Source organism: Lissotriton helveticus, chromosome 7 (assembly GCF_964261635.1).
Source record: "Lissotriton helveticus chromosome 7, aLisHel1.1, whole genome shotgun sequence".
In the NCBI taxonomy this organism is placed as follows: Eukaryota; Metazoa; Chordata; class Amphibia; order Caudata; family Salamandridae; genus Lissotriton; species Lissotriton helveticus.
This window is the reverse complement of record NC_136068.1, coordinates 314,916,089-314,941,600: the sequence shown is the minus strand read 5'-3', so window position 1 is coordinate 314,941,600 and position 25,512 is coordinate 314,916,089. Positions and strand designations below refer to the sequence as shown.

The 25,512-nt window shown below is 45.6% G+C and overlaps 1 protein-coding gene and 1 pseudogene across 2 annotated transcripts in view; one reads left to right on the top strand and one right to left on the bottom strand.

Moving 5' to 3' along the window:
• The window catches only part of IFT52 (intraflagellar transport 52), a 201,980-nt gene that overhangs the window by 859 nt on the left and 175,609 nt on the right, over positions 1-25,512 (bottom strand). For both annotated transcript variants that reach the window (XM_078650500.1, XM_078650501.1), the window contains 2 exons: positions 11,392-11,500; positions 6,973-7,118 (listed from right to left, as the gene is read on the bottom strand). In XM_078650500.1, coding sequence (XP_078506626.1) covers positions 6,973-7,118; positions 11,392-11,500 — 255 coding nt within the window. The remainder of the gene's footprint in view (positions 1-6,972; positions 7,119-11,391; positions 11,501-25,512) is intronic.
• Positions 25,086-25,214, top strand: LOC144771276 (small Cajal body-specific RNA 14; annotated as a pseudogene).

Sequence of the window (25,512 nt, the reverse complement as noted above, 5' to 3'; positions counted from 1 at the left end):
CCCGACATATTTAAATACTTGCAAAATATATTCTTGAGGTCTTCATACATTTGACCATTAATACTGTTCATGTTGTTATTTAGGCCCAGTTTAAGTTTTTAAATTTTTTTTTTAGAACACTGGCAAACTCTGAACCTGAATGACGCTGCTCAGTAATGTATCTTTACCAATTTCAAGATTATGTTGTCTATAGCTAAAGGTGCACTACTCTTTCTATTCCAGCGGTTTGACATACATTATAATTAAGAGAAATCCTTAACCATCAATAATACAGGGTATTTTTTAATGTTTATGCTCACAATGCTCTTTTTGTCTTGTACTTACAACACAAATGTGTCGTCTTTGCTGAAGTATCCTTTCTGTCTTATATTTTAGATTTGAAGGAAAATATAAAAAGTTGACAGTTTGGTTGTTTAAAAAAAAATATTTTAGTAGCATATACTGCAAGACGGGCAAATAAACTAGTCGGTACTTATCTTGAACATCCCAGAATAAGTTGATTTTTTCCATTAATGTAAATGTAAATGTAAATGTATTTCGATTTATATAGCGCACGAATCACCCAGGGGTCTCAAGGCGCTTGCTTAGGGAACCCGTCCTGGTATTCCCCTGTGAGATACCCCGGCAGGGTATTCACAAGGTGAAAGCCAGGCATCCCGCCGCGAGGGGCCGTAGTGGAGATTAAGCAAGCTATTGCCCAGAGTCGCAGAGTGTGACCCCGTGAGTCGAGTAGGCACCGGAGCGAGAATTGTCGAGTCCGTGGAATTTTTGAGCCCGAGACCCGCCGAGGCGGGGAATCGAACCCTGGTCCACAGCTGATCTCAGCTTCCGGGTCTGCCGCCTCTAACCACTGAGCCGCGCTTCTCCAACCAATGTACTAGTTTCATTACTGCACTTTAGCATAGAACCCAGGAAAGTGTATTGTCAGAGAGTTTTGATATTTCTCGTCTTGGCTTCTAGTCACAGCATGAGAAATTAGTAATTCCCATGTCCATGTCTAAAAAGGCTTCCGGCTGGTTAAAAAAGAGGGAACATTCAAAAGAGATAATTGGACCTGTAAGCTATAAACAATGTGAATTTGCACTTCCTGAATTCTCTACACAGGAAACTTCAAGCTTTGAGCCTGAAAGTTTCCTCGAATGAGCTCTGCTCTTTTCCCTCCCAAAAACACATTTATTTTTTTTACTTTATACTGCTTTGCCTGTGAGGTTCATGGCGGGCAGGCCATGAACTGAAGCTTTGAATTTTCTTATAAGGCCAGCCTCCTTTAAAATGAGTACCAAGTGCCTAAGTGATCATAGCCCCTTTGACTCATTATTTTATTGGTATGAAATGTAAGCAGGAGAAGGAATTGGCAATTTAATATTTAGAAAACCAAGGAATTAGATTGAATTGTGGGCAAATCGGTCCTTTGTAGGCTACTGGTTGACTACTGACTGATGTAGGGCTGATTTTGAGATATGCCTCACTGACTTACTGCAATGAACCAACGTCAGAGATGTGGTTGGTTTAATCATGCTTGTTCCAGTGCCGTAACAACTCTTAGTATGAAGATCTAGGGAAGAAATTAGAGTATGCAGGCTTTAGTATTAAAACACAATAAAAAAGCTGAAGGACGAGATTTGGGAAGAGCATGAAGATGCTGCCAAACGTAAGGACAGCGGATCTATTTTGACGGTGATAAATGCATCATATTTTAGTAAGAACACCGGGTCTCCCTTGGACACCATAGTCCCTGCTGATAAGTGGGTGGAAAACTTCACATATGTTTAACCCAAGAGATTATCAGGGTATATCGGAATCACAGGCCGTAGTGGTTGACACTGAAAGGCCAGCACACTTTTCTGATTCTATCGAGGTCCAGGAAGTGATCAATGCTTAATTGACTAGCCAATCAGGCAAGGTTCTGGGACCAGATGTAAATTCAGTCAATCTTTTTAAATTTAATTTTGCTTTATGGGCCCCATTGCTGACTAAAGTGATCCAAGCCGTAATCAGGGACCCCAACCCACAAGCTTGGTTAGGGGCAACCATTGTACTTATTTTTAAAAAAGGGTGACAAGAACTTCTTTACCTGTTATCACCAAATATCACTTCTCGAATCAAGGCTGAAAATATTGGGAAGAGTTACTTGCTAGGGTGGAGGATTGGGCTGTGAGGAACTGTGTCCCTTTCTAAGATCCATTACGGTCTCATCAGTGATTCGGCACAGTAGAGCCGTGCCCCAATCTTCACTTCCTGCTTGGGAAATACATCAAAGCTAAAAATTAACCACTACATATGGGTTTCATTGACTTAGCAGGTGTACATGATCTAGAAAACCACTCAAAAACTATGGCAGCAAAACCATTAATTGGGGTTGAGAAGCCCCTAATTAATATCCTCAAGAGATCACATCATGCTACGTCTGCCAGGGTTCGCTAAGGTACCAAGGGGGCTTGTACAGACAAGAGTAGTCTGCCAAGCGGGGTTAAACAGGGGTTTGTTTTGGCCCTCTTTCTATTTTATTTCTATATTAATGGTTTGCAAACGTTTCTAATTATCCTAGGGAAAAATTGCCCTTGGCTGCGACTACGTCTAGTTCTGGTACTATTGTATGCAAATAACGCAGTACTTCTTTCCACTTCTCTCTAGGACAGCCAATGGCAACCACTGTTTACTGGATGCTTTTGCCCTTTTCATGAATGTCTGAGATAGGACTAAATAATATGTTATGATATGTGACTCAAAGACAAAAAAAGCTTAGCTAACAAAGAACTAGGGAGAGCAACGCAGATTTCTAATCTGGGCATTCCTTTTGCTTCATCGTTAAATTGGAGGCATTTGCATATGACTATAACCCAACAGCTGCTAAACTCCACTGAGGATGTGCTCAGATTTACATTCAAACTAGGAGCCAAACCAATCAAAGCTCTGATGAAGATATATAAATCTAAATGCATCTCCATAAGCACCTTTGGGTTATATAATCCCAGAGCCCCTTCAGAGGGTTAAGAACAACTTTATATGTTGCCTTTTGGCTGTCCGGAAATTCTGCTCCAATTCCAATTCCATTCGCCACTCTGAGATTGCCCTACATCAGTGACATTGTAAAAGTTCAACTAATGCTGTTGTGGGTGTCAATATGGGTAAAATCTGAAAACACAGTTCTCCATTGCTGTTATCAAGCATTGTTTGTGCTTGGATAATATGAAAACCATACTATGGCTTAGTTATGTAAAACAAACTTTAGCAGCCTTGGGTGTCCCAGAGTTGTTTATGCACCCTGAGCTTATTAACGGGTCCACTAAATTAAGAGTGAAGCATTCATTTTATGAATATCACAAAACTAAAGAAAATTACATTAGAAATTCTGAAATCAGGGTTGAAGGAACACCATGCATTGGTACTGCCGTAAGGCCCTGAACTGCATTTACTGTCTGTTCATAATGCCCAGTATAGGTTTTCATTAATGTTTCTTCGTTTGAATACTACATTTTTATTTAGAATTTTCTGTGACTCCTACCTGGCTTCATAATTTGGCAGCATGCCTGAGGTTAAGAATGGAGTCCGGCAAGGTTGTGTCCTTGCCCCAACTCTCTTCTCCTTGTACCTCAATGATGTGGTTTCATACGTGGAGGGTGGTCTAAATGATGCTCCATCCCTGGGTGGTCGTAAGCTCCCTCTTTTATTATTTGCAGATGATACCCTCCTGATTTCGAAGACCCCTAAGGGCTTGCAGCGCCTGGTGAACAAATGTGAAGATTTCTGTAATGAGCGAGGGCTAGTAATAAACCATTCCAAAACTAAGTTTATGACCCTCAGTCCCCACAAAACGTTTTGAGGCTCGATAACGCTGGAGGGCTGGATAAGGTTAGCGAGTTTGACTACTTAGGGGTCAGGTGAACTAGTTCCATGTCTTGGGGTCCCTAGGTTGAGAAGAGTAGCTTAAATCAAACCCATCACTCTGCTGCTAAACTAAGGCGTTATAGAGCCCCAAGAACAAGGTACACCTCACCAGCACTAAAGGCGTACAGGACTAAAGCCGAGGGTAGTGCTCTGTATGGGGCTGAACTTTGGGGCCCTTCAAACTTGACTAAACTTGGGACAGTGGAGAATAAAATCTAGAGAGCAATAAATAATCTCCTTACTAACCCTGTTATTTCTGCTAAAACAGAATATGGGCCTTAACTCAACAATTTATAAACCCGAATTGAGACCATTACTCTATTGGAGAAGGCTGCCAGATCTGGAGTATTATCGTAGAGCCTTGGAGGAGGTGGGTGTTACTGGATACAGGGGCAAAATCGAAGTGGTTAACTAAAGTTCAAAAGCTGCTAGAACAAATTGGCATAGGAGAATACTGGCACTCCTCACCTCCCACAATTTAATTATCTAAGACCACATTCAAGTATGCATACTGGACCTTTGTTTATCATAATTAATTATGGAATGTCTTGAAGGGTTCACTCACTTCCTTGTTTTTAGATTTTAAATCTGATTTTCAGTTTGAGGCTTATTTGGATTTTATCAACCTCCTAATTGCTAAGACACTTTTTCTCAGAATTGGCTGTGACACTTTACCAATAATGTCTCTACTAGCAAGATTGAACCATTCCCTCACAACAAATATTTTTTGCCCAGTTTGTCAACAGGCAGAGGAATCTTTAGCACATTTTCTTTTCTTCTGCCCGGGTTATACCCGCCCTAGGAAAGCCTGGATCATCCTCTGTGTAAGCAGTGGGGATGCCGTCAACTTGAGGTGGCTCCTCCGCAGAGACTCTGTGCGGACAGTTGTCTGTGCAGTATCTAAGTGCCGCCACTGAAGCTAGTCTATTAGAAGCAAGGCATTACCGTGAACAGCTAGGTTGGCCCATCTACTGAATCCCTTGTTTCCTTTCATCTTTATATCTCCTATTTGTCAGGTGCTGAAACTGTTTTTAGAATTATTAATAATGAACAAGTTACTTACCTTCAGTAACGCATTCTATGGTAGAGACAGGATTGAGCTGCAGATTTCTTACTTTAGAATCCTCCCCAGGCGTGAGACTGGATCCGGAAATGTTTCCATAGCACGTAGACATTGTTCGCCGGATGTGACGTCAACCGAGTCTATATAACCCCCACACCGACGTCAGCTCCTTCTTTTCCGTGCTTGTAAAGCAAATCTGGAGCATTTAGGGGCATTTTTTTCAGGCCCATCTCAACGTCTTGTGGAAAGAACAGTGTACTGTTTTCAAGCAATGTTGTCTGGATTTAATCCCTGAAGATCTTGTGATAGACAAATGTTGATCACAGATCCGCAGACTATTTGTTTGTGGTGCCTCTAGGAACATCATGACCCCAAAGGCTATGGTTCCTGCCAGCGGCTTCGACCAAGAGAATTGAAAAAGGTCCGTATGAAACTCCTGGCGGCGTGCTTTTCTGAAATATCACAGCATCATCATTTTCCCCCAAAGTCTAGGGACCGATCGAGGAGTCGTTCAGGTAAGGAGTCGCCTCCGTCGGCGCCAGGAAAGGCTCAGAGAACCCAACGGTCACAACGGACGTCTAACTCCGTCTCCCAACCGTAGGTTGAGGAGTGTTTACAGGAGTCTACCCCGTGCCTCCCTAAATATTCTGGCACCGGGTCAACTCTAGCCCAAATGCGAGAATATTATTTGCCCTGAATAAGGTTTTTGGGCATCAGACTTCCTCTGGTGCGCCCTCTGGCCCCAAGGAGGTAGGAGGTACCCTGGGTGGATTCTCACAGGCGGGTTTATCTTCAGAACAGTTGGGTCCTCTGACTGTCTCTGATTCAAGATGGCACAGCCCTTTGGGGTTCACATCTTTGGCGTCCGTTCTGCCTTTAATGTCGGTGGCACCGGTTGGCGTCGATCCCGGGCTTCAGAGTCTATTCAGCAAGTGAGGTTGGACTTCGATCCCATTTATATTTCCGATGCAGAGACGACGCCTCAACGGCGTCAGACAACACCGGGTGCAGCTCTGACAGTTCCGTTCTCTTTGGAGACTCTCCATCTGCGTTATTGGGCCCTTGCCTGTTTTGCCCACAGGATTACACAGTTGGTGTCTGAAGGAGAAAATATTGAAGGTCAAAACCAGTTTTATGCTGTCCAACCTCTTGTGGCGGCTGGACCAGCTTAACTAATTAAGGCCTGCCGAGCACTTCTTGTAACTGTGCTAGATAGTAACTGTTCACTTCTGCAAAGTTACACAGGGCAACCACACCCTATCCTGAGACTGAATTTGCAACCAACTCATACTGCCTGCATTATATTACATGACATATGTCAATCTAACTTTTGATATTTATTATCAATCAAAGACCTGCTTTCCAAGGAAGGTTTTACAGCCGGTCTGGTGTGTCAGTTACAATATCTTTGCATTGTGAAAAAGGATCAACTCTCACAGCCCCATTAGTAGGAATTTCCAGGTTCTATCACTTAAAGCTGAAAAAATATGGCCACATTAGGAATGCTTTACTCGCAGCTGGTACAAACAATGTTTCTCAGTTAGAGTGTACATGAATAATAAGCATAAAACTGACAAGTTAGGTTGCAAACTCAAGACCATATCACTTCCAGTGACGCTAGTGAATCAAGAAGGAAACATTCCTTATATATAAATGGAGCCTCTTCGACATGTATACACATCAACAAGGGTGGTTAACCTGATCTACACCACATTCAAACCATTCTTTTTCACTTATATTTGAGGACAGAGACCTACGTTGACCAAGACTTGAAAGGCCAAGTAGCTAATCATTATACGGTGTATCCATACCAAACCAACACTGCCGCACATCACAAAGTGATGAAAAGCCACCAAATGCTCTCATTTAGTAATTCTTTAAAATTGCAGCTGTTATTTAGCCTTAATGTTCCTTCACAGCCCTGGGTGTTTTTCCTTCTGGCACTCCTAACAGCACCCGACAGTTGAACATAACTCTATGGTCTAACTCACATGCAGTTCCCTATAAAGAAACAATCATACCTGGTTCAGCTTTTTGAATTCCACAACCTGGAAGAAGATATACTCCAAAATGTGCTTAGCGTCCTGTTCATCCTTTGGCAGTTTATTTGCCACCCCAAGAATATCGCCACATTTTCTGACGTAAAATTCAAGGTCATCCTCAGTACCTGAAACAAAAGTGTAGTCATCCATATGAATTATTTTTCTTCTATGTTTACAAGTTATTTGGAATATAAAAATTCACCAAAATAAGTTATCACATTTTCTATACTTTATAAATGAAAGGAGGAGATGCTAACATTTGCAGCTCAAATGTTGACTCACTATCACAAACTAGTTGCAGCATATAACATTGGATTAAGTCATACAGCTTTGCAATCATCTGGATTTGACGGGGGGATATTATCTAGGCTTTAAAAAGATTAAAATGCCCTCAAATGGAAAAATTACTTCGATTGCAAATCTGCACCACAAACTAAAAATTCAGGACTATCAATTTAACCCAGGAATATAGGCAGTGTCCTGTTGACAGTGGCTCATCACTTTAAAACTGAATTCTTCTTCTTACCTGCACAGTTTTAGTTTTTTTACTAACCCACACTTTTAAACAGCTACGGTTTGGTAACAAATAGGTGTGGCCTCAAAACTACATTGTTTGAATTGGACTACTTACAATAATTACAAACTAAAGAATAAAACGAAAAGCCAACTCAGATATTGAATACAATGCAATGCTAAATGTAGTTTTTAAAATAAGACTTAAACCACTGTCACTTTGGTGGGGGTTCATGACTAATATTGTTTTAAATTTCATGTTTAGTTTGTTAAAATAAAAAAAAGAATTTTAAAATTAATTCATTTTTTATTCGTGGGATATGCGATTGATGGAGGTGTCTTACAGATGTGCAGCTACTTTGCTAGCTCCTAATTTCAACGTGTCTTCAGATGGCTGGGTACCTTAATAATTATCTCAATTGTTTAATATTGTCAAAAGATTTGCTTCTGTTACAGATTACATTTACTTATTTGCCAAACCGAAATTTCAAGTACTGAAGCAGAATTGTGAAGCCTCTATATAAGTGAATATTCAATTTTTTAAGAACACCAGTTTAAGCAAGGTGTGAAGTGCTAACAAATTCAGGGAAGCAACAAAGTAGGTGCACAATAGATTGACTATTGTCCGACTGGCACCGTAGGGGAAGAAGGACTGCTCGACAAGGAGTCGGAGGTCCCCTTGCGCTTACTACAATGTGACTGCCTTCACGGTGTTTGCAAAGTGCATATTTTCTATTGTGGCTTGTGCTGCGACCTGCAGCACAAGTCGCAATAGAAAATGTACACTTTAAAAACATTCCTGCAACGTGTGTACCGCTTTTGGCCGCCATAAGTGTGGCAGGGTATGCTCAGACGTGAGTCCCTTGCTCACTTTGCCACTGGATTCAAGCAAGCCGGGCTGAAGACGGTTGGAATGCCAGAAACCGGTCCTCGGAGGCTTGTTTCCGGTCCAGGGAAGGCATGGCTTGGCAGTTCGGGCTGGACTGTTCCCATGAGGCACAGGGTCAGACTGATTTGCATATAGCCATGTCTGAACTGGGGTGGCAGAGTGGGCTAAAGAACGGTGATGGATCAAACCCAGATCTTTTGACTGGGTGTGAGTGTTTGATTGGTTCTGATGCTCCGTCCATCACCACCCCCTTTTGTACCGCTTTTGGCCGCCATAAGTGTGGCAGGGTATGCTCAGACGTGAGTCCCTTGCTCACTTTGCCACTGGATTCAAGCAAGCCGGGCTGAAGACGGCTGGAATGCCAGAAACCGGTCCTCGGAGGCTTGTTTCCGGTCCGGGTAAGGCATGGCTTGGCAGTTCGGGCTGGACTGTTCCCATGAGGCACAGGGTCAGACTGATTTGCATATAGCCATGTCTGAACTGGGGTGGCAGAGTGGGCTAAAGAACGGTGATGGATCAAACCCAGATCTTTTGACTGGGTGTGAGTGTTTGATTGGTTCTGATGCTCCGTCCATCACCACCCCCTTTTGTACCGCTTTTGGCCGCCATAAGTGTGGCAGGGTATGCTCAGACGTGAGTCCCTTGCTCACTTTGCCACTGGATTCAAGCAAGCCGGGCTGAAGATGGCTGGAATGCCACAAACCGGTCCTCGGAGGCTTGTTTCCGGTCCAGGGAAGGCATGGCTTGGCAGTTTGGGCTGGACTGTTCCCATGAGGCACAGGGTCAGACTGATTTGCATATAGCCATGTCTGAACTGTGGTGGCAGAGTGGGCTAAAGAACGGTGATGGATCAAACCCAGATCTTTTGACTGGGTGTGAGTGTTTGATTGGTTCTGATGCTCCGTCCATCACCACCCCCTTTTGTACCGCTTTTGGCCGCCATAAGTGTGGCAGGGTATGCTCAGACGTGAGTCCCTTGCTCACTTTGCCACTGGATTCAAGCAAGCCGGGCAGAAGACGGCTGGAATGCCAGAAACCGGTCCTCGGAGGCTTGTTTCCGGTCCAGGGAAGGCATGGCTTGGCAGTTCGGGCTGGACTGTTCCCATGAGGCACAGGGTCAGACTGATTTGCATAAAGCCATGTCTGAACTGGGGTGGCAGAGTGGGCTAAAGAACGGTGATGGATCAAACCCAGATCTTTTGACTGGGTGTGAGTGTTTGATTGGTTCTGATGCTCCGTCCATCACCACCCCCTTTTGTACCGCTTTTGGCCGCCATAAGTGTGGCAGGGTATGCTCAGACGTGAGTCCCTTGCTCACTTTGCCACTGGATTCAAGCAAGCCGGGCTGAAGACGGCTGGAATGCCAGAAACCGGTCCTCGGAGGCTTGTTTCCGGTCCAGGGAAGGCATGGCTTGGCAGTTCGGGCTGGACTGTTCCCATGAGGCACAGGGTCTGACTGATTTGCATATAGCCATGTCTGAACTGGGGTGGCAGAGTGGGCTAAAGAACGGTGATGGATCAAACCCAGATCTTTTGACTGGGTTTGAGTGTTTGATTGGTTCTGATGCTCCGTCCATCACCACCCCCTTTTGTACTGCAACGTGTGGCAGGCACTATGTGGTGCCTGCCACATAGTGCAGGGAAGTTTAGGGGGGCACCCTAGGTGCCCTCATGCCCCATGGCGGAGGGCCAGGGCACAAGGGGTCCGGCAGAAGCCCCCAAAGTCTCTTTCTGCCAGCCTTTTCATGGCAGGTGAACTGACATAAAAGGGTAGGTTGAAAGGGACGTTGTAACCCCCTACGACCGTGCCTGAGAAGGCACTGAGCCTATTGTAGGGATTACTGACCCTCAGACAGGCTCCCTGAGCCCGTCGGAAAGCATCAGACTGTCCCTTTCCCTGCTGCCTCCGACCGCAAGCATTGTAATGCGTCTGTAAGACCGCATCAGCAGATGGCTGTCGGACTGCAACCGATGAGCCATCGGATGCGGTTTGACCGCCATCAGAATGACTCCCTTAGTGTCTGGCTTTATTTGGACTTTTACCCAACTATTACTGCCTTGCACATGTCCTACTTACTTTGTGTTTCCTTTGTTAGTTGTCTGAGCTAACATCAATAACAGGAGTAGTATGTGAATTTTCCACAACTTCACACTCTTCTTTCTGTCTACGAGCTGAAGACCATTGAAGCAGGTTGCCATCCAGAGTCCACAAATTTCTAAGACAAACCCTCACTACTCTATAGCTGAAAGCGTGAGTGTCAACTTGATATTTAAATTAAGTGTCTATGCTGCTGACAGACAGCAAAGGTAATGAGGCAAGTTGCTGATTAGTTCCAAGCCACAAATCTCTTGCCCATTCAGATATAAAATCCCTTTCCTCACATTTTTCTTATGAAACTGAGGTAATAGCAATTTTATTCCTTCACCCTCTTTCCTGCCCAGTTTTACCTCACTGTTTCCATTGCCACAAGGCATGAGAGCGAGAGCCTTCCAGAATAGAGACAAATAGACATGACGCAAAGACCAACTACTTTAGTAGTATAGAGCCTTCCTTTTGTCCAATTTGTTGAGAATATTCCAAATGCCTCTAACTGAATCAGTATGGTAGTAATTCAAGTATTTGCAATCTTCTATATTTCATACCTACATTCTTGACACATTTCTTCCTAACCCTGCTTTTCTATTCATAACAGCTGATAGCAGCAAAGGCGAGCTTATTTATAAAATGTTCTGTGATTGCAGTTTGTGGTAACAGAGCACAATCAAAAATATATTCTATTTTTTTTTAGAAGCAAAATATTAGAAAGTTCCTGTGAAATGGTAACAGGAGTTTGAAATGGTACACACAGTTGTTACTTAATCTTATCAGCTAATGAGTCAAACTGCATTAAGTGCATACTAGTTACATTGAGGGAAATGACAAAAAAACGTTTTAGTGTACATATTGCTTCGTCTTCAGAATGATTAGTATAAAAAAAGTATTGTGAAATGCTGACATTTATTTGTGATCTGTGCCAAGCGTGCTCTCTCAGATGAGAAGGTTTCATCCAGGTCAAACAGGTCCAGCGTCGGAGGTGGCAATTCCCTGAAGGATGGTGGGAAAACCTGCAAATGAAAACAAGTTCTGCTAGGCTTGTGCATCAATTTCAAACTCACATTCCCACCCACAACTTAAACATTGAATCTACAGGCATAAAGGAAGAATTGGGAGTCTACATTTTTAATAATAGCAACATTTTATTAAACCATGCCTTAAACAGTCCATATGACTTTAACTTTCCTTGTTTCATACTTTCAGATGGATAGGTTCGCTCAATATGAATTGCTTGTACTAGAATTTCGCATTATCTTTCGTATTTTTACTGCATAATTCATCCATGCCATTCCCAGTATTTCTCCATTATCTCCCTTTCAATATTCCTGAGTCTTCCATTTTAACAAGCATTTGCAATGCAATAGGTCTCGCATTTGAGAGAGTTTAAGTTATTGGCTTTGTAAATGACATTGCCTTTTATTTATGTTTTAAAAACCAATACATAAATAAAAGGCACTGTCATTTAAAATGCCAATAGCTCAAACTCTCACAACTGCGAGACCTATTGCATTGCAAATGCTTGTTTAGCAGGGAGGTGTGTCTGAAGGGAGTTGATTGTGCAGGGAGGTTTGCCAAACTATAGGTTTGATTACACGTGGAGTTTGTGTTCACGTGGAAATCGATTGGCAAGAACTTGAGCTTGTATAGAGTTATATGAGCAGTGAACTGTGTCTTCATGGGGATGCAGCCGCATGGAGCTGTGCCCACAAACAATTGTGCCTGCAGGACACTGAATGCGCAGGTATGACTCTGCAAGGGTAGTTTTGTGGCAGGGTGCAGTTGTTTCTCAGTGAGCTCGTCTCACAGGGGGTTATGTCTGCAGAGTTGAGTGTGCAGGAAGTTGAGTGTGCAGGGAGTTAGGTGTGTGGAGAGAGCTGTCTACCTGCAGCAGTGTTTGCACCTAGTTTTGTCTGCACAGTTTCGTGTCTGTGTGACATGTCGCGCCCACACGGACCTGTCACCTCAGGGAGTTTGCATGAAGCCGCAGGATCGCCCTACCTTGCAGTCGCTGAGGTTCTGCAGCACTTCCTTCCCTCCCGAGGTCCTGATCTCGATGCCAGCGACGCCGTTGCCCGTGGGCGACTGAGGGGGCCCCGGGTCCCCTTGCCTCTTCTCCTGGGGCACCTCCGACTTGCTGGGGCTGCGGGGGCTCCTGGCACCCTTCTGCCCCACTCCCAAGGCGCCGAAGTCCAGCGTCTTGGACTCGAAGGCCCCCCCCACGCTGCTGAACATGCCCCCGTACTTCACCCGGGGCACCTGGGCAGTGGTGCCCGGCCGGGCCAGGTAGAAGGGCAGGTCCTCCTCCGGGTCCTCCTCCCGGGTCCGCCGGTTCCCCGAAGCCATGCTGGGAGGGTGTGAGTCTCAGGGGACAGAGGACGGGCGAGTGGGGGAGAAGAGAGCTGGGGGCGCAGGGATGGGGCTGAAAGTGGGGAGAACTGGGAGGGAGGGGCTGGTCGGTGATGGGTGGCGGAGCCGAGAGAGGCAGCCAAGGGAGGGTGCTGCTGCTCAGAGGGAGGGCGGAGGGGGCTCGGACTCCGAGAGGATGACAGAGCAGAGCGAGAGAGGTGCCAATGAGGCTGTATATTTGCTATTTCAACTTGGCAGCCAGCTACCACCCCACCCATAGGTACGTTACAAGTCTACAGAGCTCTCAAAGGATTGTATTTTTCTTCATATTGTATATTTGCTCTTTCAACTTGGCAGATGTATTTTTTGGTATCTCAAAGATACGCTTTTCTGTTGAAACTTAGAGGAGTATGCTTATTTTACTCTGACGTATATGGAATTATGTGTACTGTTTCGGTCGATTCTTTTACATAAATATTTTACATTAAATAAAAACGTCTACATATCTACAAGCCCCTTGCGCCGCCAGTGCATCACTTTTAAGATGGGAAAAAGTGACGTATGGGCGGCGCAAGGGGCTTGTAAATAAGCCCCTTAGAGGCAGAAGCCTGTAACTCTGGGCGCCACACGACCCCGTCAAAATGTTACATCCTGTGGGAACAAAAGTCCTAAACATGCTTTTTGACATCCTGCCACTTGAACAATGGACCTAGAAATGGTCAAGTGCGGAAGTGCTGATTTCAGAAAGAAAATACACATATACATTTTTCGACCTAACCAACATGTGTGATCCTGGACCATTTATGTCAGAAACTCATGTTCTTGTCACTTATCTGTCAAAACATGAAGCTAGCAGGGGCAAGCAGAGAGCGAGTATTGCTGGCTGAAAAACATAACTAGAACGGCCTCCTGACGATGAAAGCGCCTAGAGGCGATGTGCAGCACGGTCTTGTGCTGTACAGCTGGCCTCACTCGCTGGCTGTGCCCGGTGTTCTGAGGCAAGTGTGGCGCAGGGGTTCAGATGCAGCACAGAAGCGCTCTCTTGAGTACACGTGTTTCCAAGCAAGCATTGCCAAAAGGAAGCTGCCTTTTCTGCACCGAGCTTGCAAAAAGCATTACCAGGGGGCAGCGGGGTCAGGTAACAGCACGCGATGCATTTCTACTACACACTGCCTACGCCATTAGAGCGATCCATACACAATATTAATTTCTCAGCAGCGAAACGCGTTCAAGTATTAATGCATTCAGTCGTAGTGGCGGAGCCATTGTAGAGTATGTTTCGCAATTGCACAACGAAGCATCCTAGCCAGTGGCAGCAGCGGCTCTGAAAGTGGATAGCCATTTTGAAGAAATACACTCAACCCGCTTGGCGATACATGTCCTAAAAGCAGCTAGCCAACAGCGCCTGCAAATGAAACATGGACCAGGCAGAGGAAACCTCCCCGGCCGCCCTGCCCAGCGGCCAGGGGAGGCGCACACTGCCCGGATCGAGTGCCTGGAAGCCCACCCAGGTCCTACCTGGTGCCTTTGTCGCCCATGGCCACTCCAGTCCGCCTGACACTTGTTAGGACCCGGCCGGGGCGGGGGTCGCTGTGAGCGGCTCCCAGCGAGAGGGCGCAGCAGCCGAGGGATGCTCCCCGCTCCGAGATAATGAATTGATGCCGGCTGTCAGTCACCCAAAGTCCCCTCGCCGTCAGCTGCCGCCCTCTCCTCCTCTTCTTCAGAACAGGAAAGCAGCGCCTCTGCCCGAAGTGTCCCGGATCGGGGGGTTCTAGGCGCACCCGAGTATTTTATTTTCCTGATCTCTGTGTGTGTTGTGATTTACGTGCGAGCGGCGCTGGGATTAAAGGCGGAGGCGGCGGCAGGATGACAGGGGCAGAGTGTAGCGCCCAGCCACCGAGGGGGCGGGGTGGTGTTCCGAGGAGCTAGCTGGATGTCAGATAGCCTGCCCCATCGCCCCACAGCCCCGGCGCGATCCTGACAGCCTGCCTCCGGTTCCTGTGCAGACTCACCCTGGCTGCACGGCTCACCGCAGCACCGCCGGCCCCCTCCTCTGCACAGCCTCACAGCTCTCGGCTGCTCTTTCCTGTCCGTGCACGACTGTCGTGAAGCTGGTGCTCCCAGCTGTGTGTGTGGTCCACAGTGAGTCGTCTGGGGTAGGATGTGCCTACCGAATCTGCGCTCAATGTTCTTTTTAAATACGTTTTACACCTCAATTCGCCTGCAAATAACAGGTGGTCCCCTTACACGCGTGCACTTTGAGTTTTTATGAATAATAACTTGCTTTTTAATGTACATTTACTGAACCGAGGTTAATTGCTTCCTCGCGCCATATTTAAATTAGGGAGGGAGCCCACCCCTCGTATGCCTTTAATTCACCACCGCAGCCCAGGAGTTTATTCAAGTCCCCGCCGGGCCGCCGCGCTGCCTGCGACGACCCGGAAGCGGTTGGCCAGCCGGCCAATTCCATCGCGGCCCCAACCGGAAGTCCCGCCCCATTGCGGCGAGAGAGCGAGAGCTGCCCGAGGAGCCACGAAGGCTCCTGATTGAGTCCCGGTCCTGAGATGGGGGACCGGGTGAAGAGCGGCCGGGCGCATGGGGAAGGCGGGGCTCTCATGTGGTGAGAGAGCCCCGCAAAGCGCTACCGCCGACCGAGAGCCAGAACCGCCGCCGAGCACCGCCAGAACAGGTGAGTGTGTTGAGGGAGAGGAGGGGTGAGTGGGGGTGGGGTGTACGCGTGTGTGTCTGAATGCGTGTGTCTGTGCGTGCGTCTGTCTGTCTGTCTGTGTGTGCGTGTGTGTGTCTGTTTAAGGGGGGGGTGCGTGTGTGTATGCAGTGTGTGTATGTGCGCATGCGTGAGAGTGGCTTTGTTTGTGAATGGGAATGTGAGGCAAGGCGACGTGCGCGCTCCAGAGGTTAAATCTCGGCAAGGGAAAGCGCGTGGAACTCTGCTGTACACATTCCCCGAAAAGTAACTACATAAGTTGTCTCGCCAGACAGCAAAGCTTCGCTTTGCTTTCGTCTAGGCGAGACCTAAAAACGATTTTAGGTTGCTCTATATTACTTCTAAATCTATTCATCATCATTCATATTAGCCATTATCACCTCTAATAGTGTGCTTTTCTTCCAAGCTTCCTATCATTTAGTCCTTTCCCATTTTGCGGTTCAGCTTTCTTCCTTTACTTTAATTTTCTTTTTTTTAAAAAAATCTTTTTATTGAGATTAAGACCAAACAGCGGCCAACATGGTCACATTCAAGGGCTAAACACGCGCACAGCAGATCGTACAGAAGGTCCAGTGTTACATCATCATTATGGCAATAAGACTGCAATACATCATAACAATTAGTCGTCAACCTCAAGTACCGGTCGCCAAGGCTGGGGGGGTTCGCAGACATTACCTCTGTATTCGTTCCATTTGTCCCATATCTCCCCCCATTTGTGGGGGCACCCTCGGGCTACATACACCGTCTTCTCTTGCAACATGCACCAGTCAATATCTCGTTTCCATTCAGAGAGACGTGGAGGCGTGGCTGCCCCCCAGAGTCTTGCAATATTACGCTTAGCCACCATTTGGCCGAGTGTTACCCAGAGCCTGCCTCTAGCTGGTAAGACAGTTGGCTCCCATATGTTTAGAATGCATCGCTTCGCCTCCGGGCGCAACTCCATCCCCCAAACCACTTGCATGCAGCGCACCACCTTCACTCAGTAGGCCTGCAATAGTGGGCACTCCCATATCATGTGAAAGAAAGAGCCAGCCATTCCACACCCCCTCCTACACTCATCACCCTCACATCTGCCCATCCTTTTCAGCCATGTGTTAGATATGTACACTCTATGTGGAATTTTAAGCTGGATGAGCCATAGCCTAGATAAGATAGCCACCTCCTTCGGGGAGACTAGCGCAAACCTCCACTCTTCCTCGTCGATTTCTAGACCATCAGCCTCCCATCTTCCCTTAAGGTCATGGAGCAGATCGGGAAGATTATTTATCAATTTCTTGTAGACGAGTGAGATTGCGTGTTCCTGAATGTGCCCATCTAACAGTCTATCTTCAAGGGGGGATGCTTGTGGGGGCACAGTGCCCTGTGGAATGTTTTTCTGCAGTGAGTGACGGACTTGGAGGTACCGAAAGTACTCAGTGTCTGCTAGCTCATATGTAGTCTGTGGGGATGGAAAGGATTTGACCCCGTTAGAGTCCCAGAGATCCCCTATCCGGGAAATACCGATAAGGTCCCAGTTCCGGAACCCCTTCGTTCGGCCCAAAAGGCCAAGTCGTTCCGAAACCCAGATCGGGGTGGCCAGGGTGAGCCTATTGTGCCAGCCCATGTTGCACTGTGTGGAGAGTCGGCCCTGTAAGCGCATGTCTACCTGGCCGTGAGTACAGCGCTGCTTCATAATTCCCCCCCTGGCAGGAGCCACCTGTCCATGCCATATCCGGGGTCGTTACCGTCGCAATAGGTGCCCTGGTTAATGGCCGATAGATGTGCGGCCCAGTAGTACCTACGTATGTCGGGCAGGGCGATCCCTCCATCATACCACCCCAGCGTCAGCTTCTGCAGGGCTATTCTGGGTGCGCCGGACCACAGGAGGTTTCTCTGCGCCACCTCAACAGCCGTGAAATATGAAGAGGGAATCAGGTCAGGGTAATTCTGCAGGGCATAAAGAAATCGGGGTAGCGCCATCATTTTAAAAAGTGCCGCAGATTTCTATCATACATGGCGGTCTTGTCTTTCAATACAAAAATGCCCAAATATGTGAAGCCCTCTGTGACCACCTTTATGGGACAATCACGTGGAAGTACGGGGGTGGCATCATGGAGGACGTATAAAAGGGATTTACTCCAGTTGATGCTGTAGCCTGAGTTCTTGCCAAAGTTTGTAAAAATGTCCAGAGCCACGATCAGCGATCTCCGGGGCCTCGAGAGGTAGAGGAGGATGTCGTCTGCGTACAGGGAGATCCTGTCCTCCCAGCGGTCAGCCCATCGCAGTCCTTTAAGGGAGACGTCCTGTCTGATCCAGGTGGCCAGCGGCTCAAGGGAGAGGGCAAACAAAAGGGGCGAGAGCGGGCACCCCTAGCGGGTCCGCCTCTCCACGGTGAAGGCCTCTGAGACCTTATTGTTCACGACCACCTGGGCAAGCGGCTCGGAATAAAGGAGCCGCACCCAAGAGATGAAACTGGGGCCAAAACCCAGTTTGCGAAGGACCGCCATCATGTAGGGCCATTCGAGGGTGTCGAAGGCCATTGTAGCGTCGAGCGATACCACCACTGCATCTTCACTTATCGTATGGCATCTCCCCAACACCCCATTCAGCCGACGGAGATTAAGCGATATATTACGGTGGGGCATGAACCCGGATTGGTCCGGATGAACCAGGGTGCTGAGGACCGGCTGGAGCCTATCCTTTACTTTAATTTTCAAAAGGAGGTAGCAAACATTCTCCCCTTCTTATTTCAAAATTTGTCTTATGTGTGAAGTATTTTTTGCCAGTTCATTTCGCTGAAGCATAGGTTTGTAATAAAAAAATATATAACGGTCAAAGAATCTCATTATTGCTCTCAATTCTCTTTCTTCTATGCCCAACCACTTTGAGTGAAATACTTATCGCAATGACATAGCGTGAAAGGGGAGAATTTAACAACCACAATTTGTGACAAGATTTTTTTTCAGCAATGACAGAAAGCACAACCTAACCAACACATGATACGGGTAAAGCTAAACTCGAAAGAGCAGTTGTAGGTACACATTCATAAACGGAGTGGCGACATACTGTCTGACCTTCTTGCCACGAGTGTGATTTCCATTGATTACCACTCCATTTATATATATATATATATAGATCTATCAGTCATTTGGAACATTCGGCAATGCTGATAGAAATGCTCACGTATTGCTTAACGCATAATGCATTTCTATTTTTGGGCAACTTGTACCTACAGAAACAGGGTACCGCAATGGGTACATCATTTGCGCCCACGTATGCAAACCTTCTAATGGCCATGTGGGAGACTGGAGTGCTGGAAGAAGAGAAGAAGCACAAATCAAGAATTAAATTCTGGTGTCGTTTCATAGACGACTTATTCATAATCTGGGATGGTAACATCAATGACTTGCAAATGTTCATTAATTCATTGGAGAGTAATGATCTTAACCTCCACTTTACTTCATCAATCAGTGCAACTACTCTGATTTTTCTTGACGTTGAAGTTTTTATCAGAAATTAAACTTTATGTACAAAAATTCATAGAAAGCCAACGTCCTGCAATAGTTTGTTGCATGCGAACAGTGGACACCCAAGTAAACTCAAATGGAGCATTCCCTATGGCCAAATGCTTCGAGCCAAAAGGAATTGCTCAGAAGATGTTGATCTGGTAAAGGAGATTGAAGGACTGAGCAAGCGATTCCAAGAGCGAGGTTATCCTATAGAAGTAATTACAGCAGCAAAAGAAAGGATGAACCTGAAGGAAAGAAAAGATCTCCTTTCACCTACGGAAAATAAAAACAATGATAAGAACTACAAGCCAGACAGAAAGGAAAAGGAAAATGTAACAAGAATAATTGTCGACTACAACAACCAGAGTCAGGAACTAAAAAAAGCTTTGAAAAGAAATTGGAACATCTTAATGCTTGATGAAACATTGAAAGAAAACTTGACCTCTTATCCCAGCATTTGTTACAGAAAAACCTCATCACTAGGCGACATCTTAACTCAAAGTCACCTACAGCTAAAAATCCCAAAAAAAACAGCATGGCTTACAACACCGGGGTTCTGGAAATGTTCCAAATGCAAGGCCTGTGAACATGGTACGAACTTAACAGAATACAGATTACAGTGCAGGCGGATTGAAAAAATAAGGGACCACATAACATGTGAATCTAAATGTGTGGTATACAGACTATCGTGCCCTTGTGAAAAACTTTATATAGGGAGTACAATCAACAAACTTAAACTCAGAGTCTTGCAACACCTGAGAGCAATTAAGAATGTGGACACGAGTTACCCTATGGCAACACATTTTGCTAAGTGCCATCAATCCAATCCAAGTTTGCGGAGATATGCTGGAATAAAACTATGCAAATTATCTGAAAGAGGGGGAGATCAAACACTAATAATACGCAAACTTGAATCGCGAATGATTTTAGCAATGGGCACAGAACATCCCTTTGGGCACAACTTGGATGCCGAACTACACGTACATCTGTGAAATTAGTATGAAATCACAAAATGCCTTGCTAATCCAAGAACCTTTCTGTATCTTGTTCTCAACATCTGCAATATTGTGAAATTATTCAATAAGAAAGTTCGCCATATTAGAATAAGTCTGTTCAATCTATACACTATAAAAAAAAATTATAAAATTTTTTGACAAAACTATAATCTGTACATAGAGAAAGATCACAATTAAGTGAAATTCAAAATCCAAAGTACCCCGTACTATGATTCAATTTTGAATGTACTTTACAAAATTTAAAAATTGCAAATACCAGGTAAAATATCGAACTGTGAAAGTTATCTGAGAGGGTAGATTGCAATGTATACATCAGGGAATTGGTAATGAAAAATGACTGAATCGTCTTGTAAATAATGTGAAATATGTACAGTTTAAGTGTACTTTACATCTAGTTTTGTCTTTAGCACTTTAACAAAGGGAAGGGTTACAGCACTCAACTGGTCATTAGAACTAAATGTTGCGTAAAAAAACAACCACTCCATAAATAGAGAATTATACATTGTATATAGATTGTAAATATGTAAAGTGCAATTTATATTTAATGCAACAATCTAACAATAAGTACTTCACAGTAATGTTTGATTTAATTTGCAAAGAGTTAGTATAATGCACTTTCAAACCATCTACAAAATGGCGACAATCTCTGTTTCTAAAAGTTAATACAAGGTTGACAGTCTAGACTTTTAATTGAAATGGAAAAGGGGACTTAAAATTTTGTGTACTGCACATTGCACTTTAAAAAGGGTCTAGACATCAAGGACTCTATGGTCCAGTGGAAGGCTTGTAGTAGCCGAAACGCGTAGGCCGTCCTAATCGTTGCACGTTCTTTTGCACATGGTGTATAAATAAATATACTTTTGTTCAAAAATCTACCTGTTGCTGTGCCGTGACTTCAATCGCCGAGAACGAGGTGAGAAGAATCCAAGAAATATATATATATATCCAAAACGACCACTCCAATGCTGGGTAATTAAGAGGACACAGGGGGGTGCACTGGGGAGACCATTTATTCACAGCTGCCTTATATGCCGGAATACATTTTTGCAGTGCTTGCACATCTATATCCTGTGTCAGTCCGTGATTCTAAGGGGAAGTTCGAAGAGGTCCGTACCTAAGAGTTTATATATATATATATCCAATGCTGGGTAATCAAGAGGACACAGGGCGGTGTACTGGGGAGACCATTTGTTCACAGCTGGTTTTGGCATAATGCATTTCGGCATCACACGCCTTCATCAGATGCCGGTAACTCAGGACGAACCCACCTCCCCTGTTTAAATATTCTCTGGCTCTCCCATTGGCGGGAGTGAAGCCCGTCCCACATTGCTGCACATTTTATAGTCCCTTGTAAAGACTCAGTGTCCCAGCATGCAATTTGTTGGTAAGTATCATTAGCGGGACAGAATGAAGCTCGAAGTGAGCGCTGTTAGTTCCCAGTGAGGAGGAGGTTAATGCTGCGGGTGCGTCCTGTATTAAAGTGTTAATGGGCTGCCCCGGGTCCCCAACGTCATAGTCCCAGTTCCAATGACACACCAGGCCGTGAATCGCGTGTAATCATCCCGACGCCGACGCCCACCTGGGCTACAAAAAAAAAAAAGAAAAGACTACGAATCTGGACCCAACCACAAGACCGCGGAATAATGCACAGCATAGTGAATCCAGAAAGATTCACGCTGCAAAAATATATGTATATATATATTTGAGAAAAAAACTCCCCCTCAAATTATAGGCCCATTTTGTTGTTAGATGCTTCAGCTAAAACATTTGGCAGGGTAATCCTAGTCAAATTAGAAGATTGTGCAGCAGAGAAATCTTTCTTTGCCGAAGTCCAATATGGGCACGGCAGAGCAAGTCCTAAACCTATCTCTGAACTAAGTAAATATGTTGAGGCCAGGAGAGGAGCCATAAACATGGCATTCATGGACTTCTCCTGAGCCTCTGACTTAGTGGACAGAGACATTTTATGGGATATCATGGGCCGGGCACAGGTTGACCCTGCATTATTGTATACTATAATAGGTTTACATCAAGACACCCACATGAGGGTCATTTACACTCAACAAAGAGATTACATGTCCCCTAACCAAGTCAATCAAGGAATACGACAAGGCTGTATTTTAGCCCCTTTTTTTAGTTTTAGCTTTCATAAATGCCTTGAGACCTTTTTAACATCCTGTACTTGTGATGTCCCTAAAACAGGTTCCCGCCTAGTCCCTGTACTATTTATGAGGATGACGCGGTTTTACTTGCACACACAGCAAATGGGTTACAATCGCTTTTAAATGGTTTTAATCATTTTATGCAAGAGCTGAAGGTCACAGTGAAACATAAGAAATCCGATTTCATGACTTGTGGCCCAAAGAATACCAGGTCAAATTATTGTTTTAATGGGGGAATTGAAATTTCAAAGACAAAAGATTTCAATCATATAGGTCTTATGTATAACGAGAACATGCACTGGGAAAATTAATCGTTGAGAGGAGACGGGGGAAGGAGGCCTTTTGCAAATCAATTTTTAGATACGCTAGGAAGTTAGGACACAAGCCCATAGCGCAAATTATTATGCTGCATAAAAGTAACACTCTTAGCGTGGGCACATATGAAGCAGGGTTCTGGGGGCATATAACAGCCAAGGCCCTACAAGGAGCAGAAAATACATTCTTAAACAGGTTATTAGGGACTCCAAAAGCCACCCCAGGTTTGATTACTCATAGACAACTTGGGGGAGGCTTTTTGGAAGATAGGGTAGGCTTAGCCCCCATCCAACTGTTGACGGAAATTTGGACCAACCAAGAATTGGGCTTCATTCGAAGCATAGTTAAAGATTGTCTCACGCAGAACAACATGATAGCCATTCATTGGCTTAAGTATATTTTAAAAACACCTTGTGCAACTTGGGATTATTGACTATTTTAGAGAACCTGACAAGAGCCTCCTCTTTCTAAGAACTTGGTAAAGGAAAAGTACATTACATATAAAAAGGAAGCTAGGTTTGTGAAAGTACTGGATTCAGTAATGGTCCAACTATATGTGCCACTGTCCACCACCACTGGTGTGGAGCTTTATTTGACATAAGTAAAGGCCCCGGAGCTTAGATGTTTATCTTACACATCTTTGAGGTAACAAGATTAATTTCTTAGTGGCCTTTCTGACCCAAGTACCTGGTTTTCAACATTACGATGTTGCCCTTGTGATGGGAGGTCACACCAGTCAACCAAGCACTTTATGCTTTTTTGCATTTTATACTCTTATTTTAGGTTACGGTTTCTTGGTCCCATTCTTATGGAAGACCCTTTAATAACCACCAGGAGGGCTTGCAGCTTCTTCAGAGTATTGAGTCTCTACTGATATGTTGCTCAGTCCTGAGCTTTATAACAAAAGTACTGAAACTGAGAAGGAAATATGCCGTGTAACATGAGTAACGTTATTGTTTTAAAACTGAGCACCACCCACTATATCCTAACTGTAAAATAAATGTTTTCTTCCATTCGGTTTGCTGTTTCACCTGTGAATCTTTTAATAGGGGGGGAATAGCAATTATAGCTTGATTGTGTTATGGTTTTACATTAATATGAAGTTTTTAATCTGGATTTTACTGTGCTTTTATGGTCGATTGACCAAATAAAGCTGCTGAACTGAAAAAAAAAGAAATTATATATATATATATATATATATATATATATATATATATATATATATATATATATATATATATATATATATATATATATATATATATATAAAAATAGTGATACACACTAGGCATCTTCCCCTTCAGGCTGCATTACACAGCCTGGTGGGGAACATGCCCAGTCTCCCATTCCCCGTCTGAGCACCAAACCACGGCGCTCAGACCAATCACAAAGCTGCATTGTGATCGACTCAGGGGAGCCTGAGAGCCCGGGTGCATTCTGCTGACAGCCGGGACAGCAGGAAGAAGGAAGATGATGAGGAGGAAGGAGAGGCAGCTGCCAGCCATTAAAGGTTAGAGTTTTTTTTCTTTTTTCTGCGGTGCTTGGAAATCTGGAGAGAACACTTTCTCTGAAGAACTATTGCTGCATTTAAGTAACTTACTTTTGGCTAATTCCCAGATTCGTATGCTTTTTCAACTGAATTTAAAGCTGTGTCATCTACCAGCAGTGGGTTTGCATTAGATGGCAGACCTCTAAGAGCCTGAATATGAGTTTTAGCTGTACTGGAGCAGGCGGCACGCCACCGCTGAGCTTCTAGACCACTGAAACACATTGCAGACTGCTAGTTTTGTGGCCTAGCGGGTGGGCAGGCGGCATGGCGGTTCCGCAGCGATGCTGTTTAAAGTCTCATTGTGAGCCTTAAACAGCACCGCCATGGGGAACATACCTTCCTTTGCAGGAACAGGGGGTGCAGATGTACAGGGGGGCACAACATGTGCCCCCCCCTGCATGAACCCCGATCACCAGGGGCAACAGGACCCCCTTTCTTTCCTCACTGCCAGCAGTTACATGGAGGAAGAACCTCCATGAGACGGCTGGCGGTGAAGTCGTAATATGCTTGGCGGTGCCTCAGGATCTCATGGCTGTTTTTAGGTCTCCTGGCGTTTAACAGCGCGTCAGCGCTGTGTCCGCCAGGAGATCTTTTGTTGCTGACTATGCTTCCCAGGAGACCGCACCGGCCGCGCGCAAAGGCGATCGGCGTAGGCCACGCGCGCGCGAACACGCTCAGCTGCCGTCTCCTGGGAAGCTCCAACACCCTACATGCATGCGCATGCGCATACGCAGAGACACACACATACACACACGAGCGCCCATGCACGCATGCACCCCCACATAAAGAGAACTCACCCCTGCTGTCGCATACACACACACACACACACACACACACACGTGCATCAAGCGCCCCCGCCCCGCCCCCCGCCGCCACTTACCGCTACTCCGGTCTTCAGCTGCCACCGCGGGGCTCTCTCTAGGGCATGGGCTTCTCTCCGTGGGCGCGGCTTCTCTCCGTGGGCGGTTCGATCCCCGGCCGCTCCTCCTCACACGTGGGTGTCCTCCCTGACGGTTGCATGCGTCAGTAATACCATGTGACCCCAAGGCAGCCACGTACAGCAACGAGAGGGGGCCCACTGCCGACAGGACCCCCAGGTGCCTGTGCTACGGCTCCCTACAGCATTTTAAAGGCGGCGCGAGAACGCCGCGCGAACCTGCACCGAGATATGGAGATACTGAGACAGGAAACAAACCAAACGTTTCCACCGAAATTTGTACAGACTGGAGCAGTGCGTAGGGTTCAGTGCACGCGCGTGTGTGTAAATAAGTGCAAAGTGGGGATGGGCAGGCCATTTTACAAGCATGCAAAACACACTTTGACGTAAAGGCTCTAGGTTCTGTAATAACTACCTTCAAGGTTGAAGCAGATGGTTATGAAGCCGGGCTACGGGGTTCGAGTCCTGGCAACAGCTCAAACAC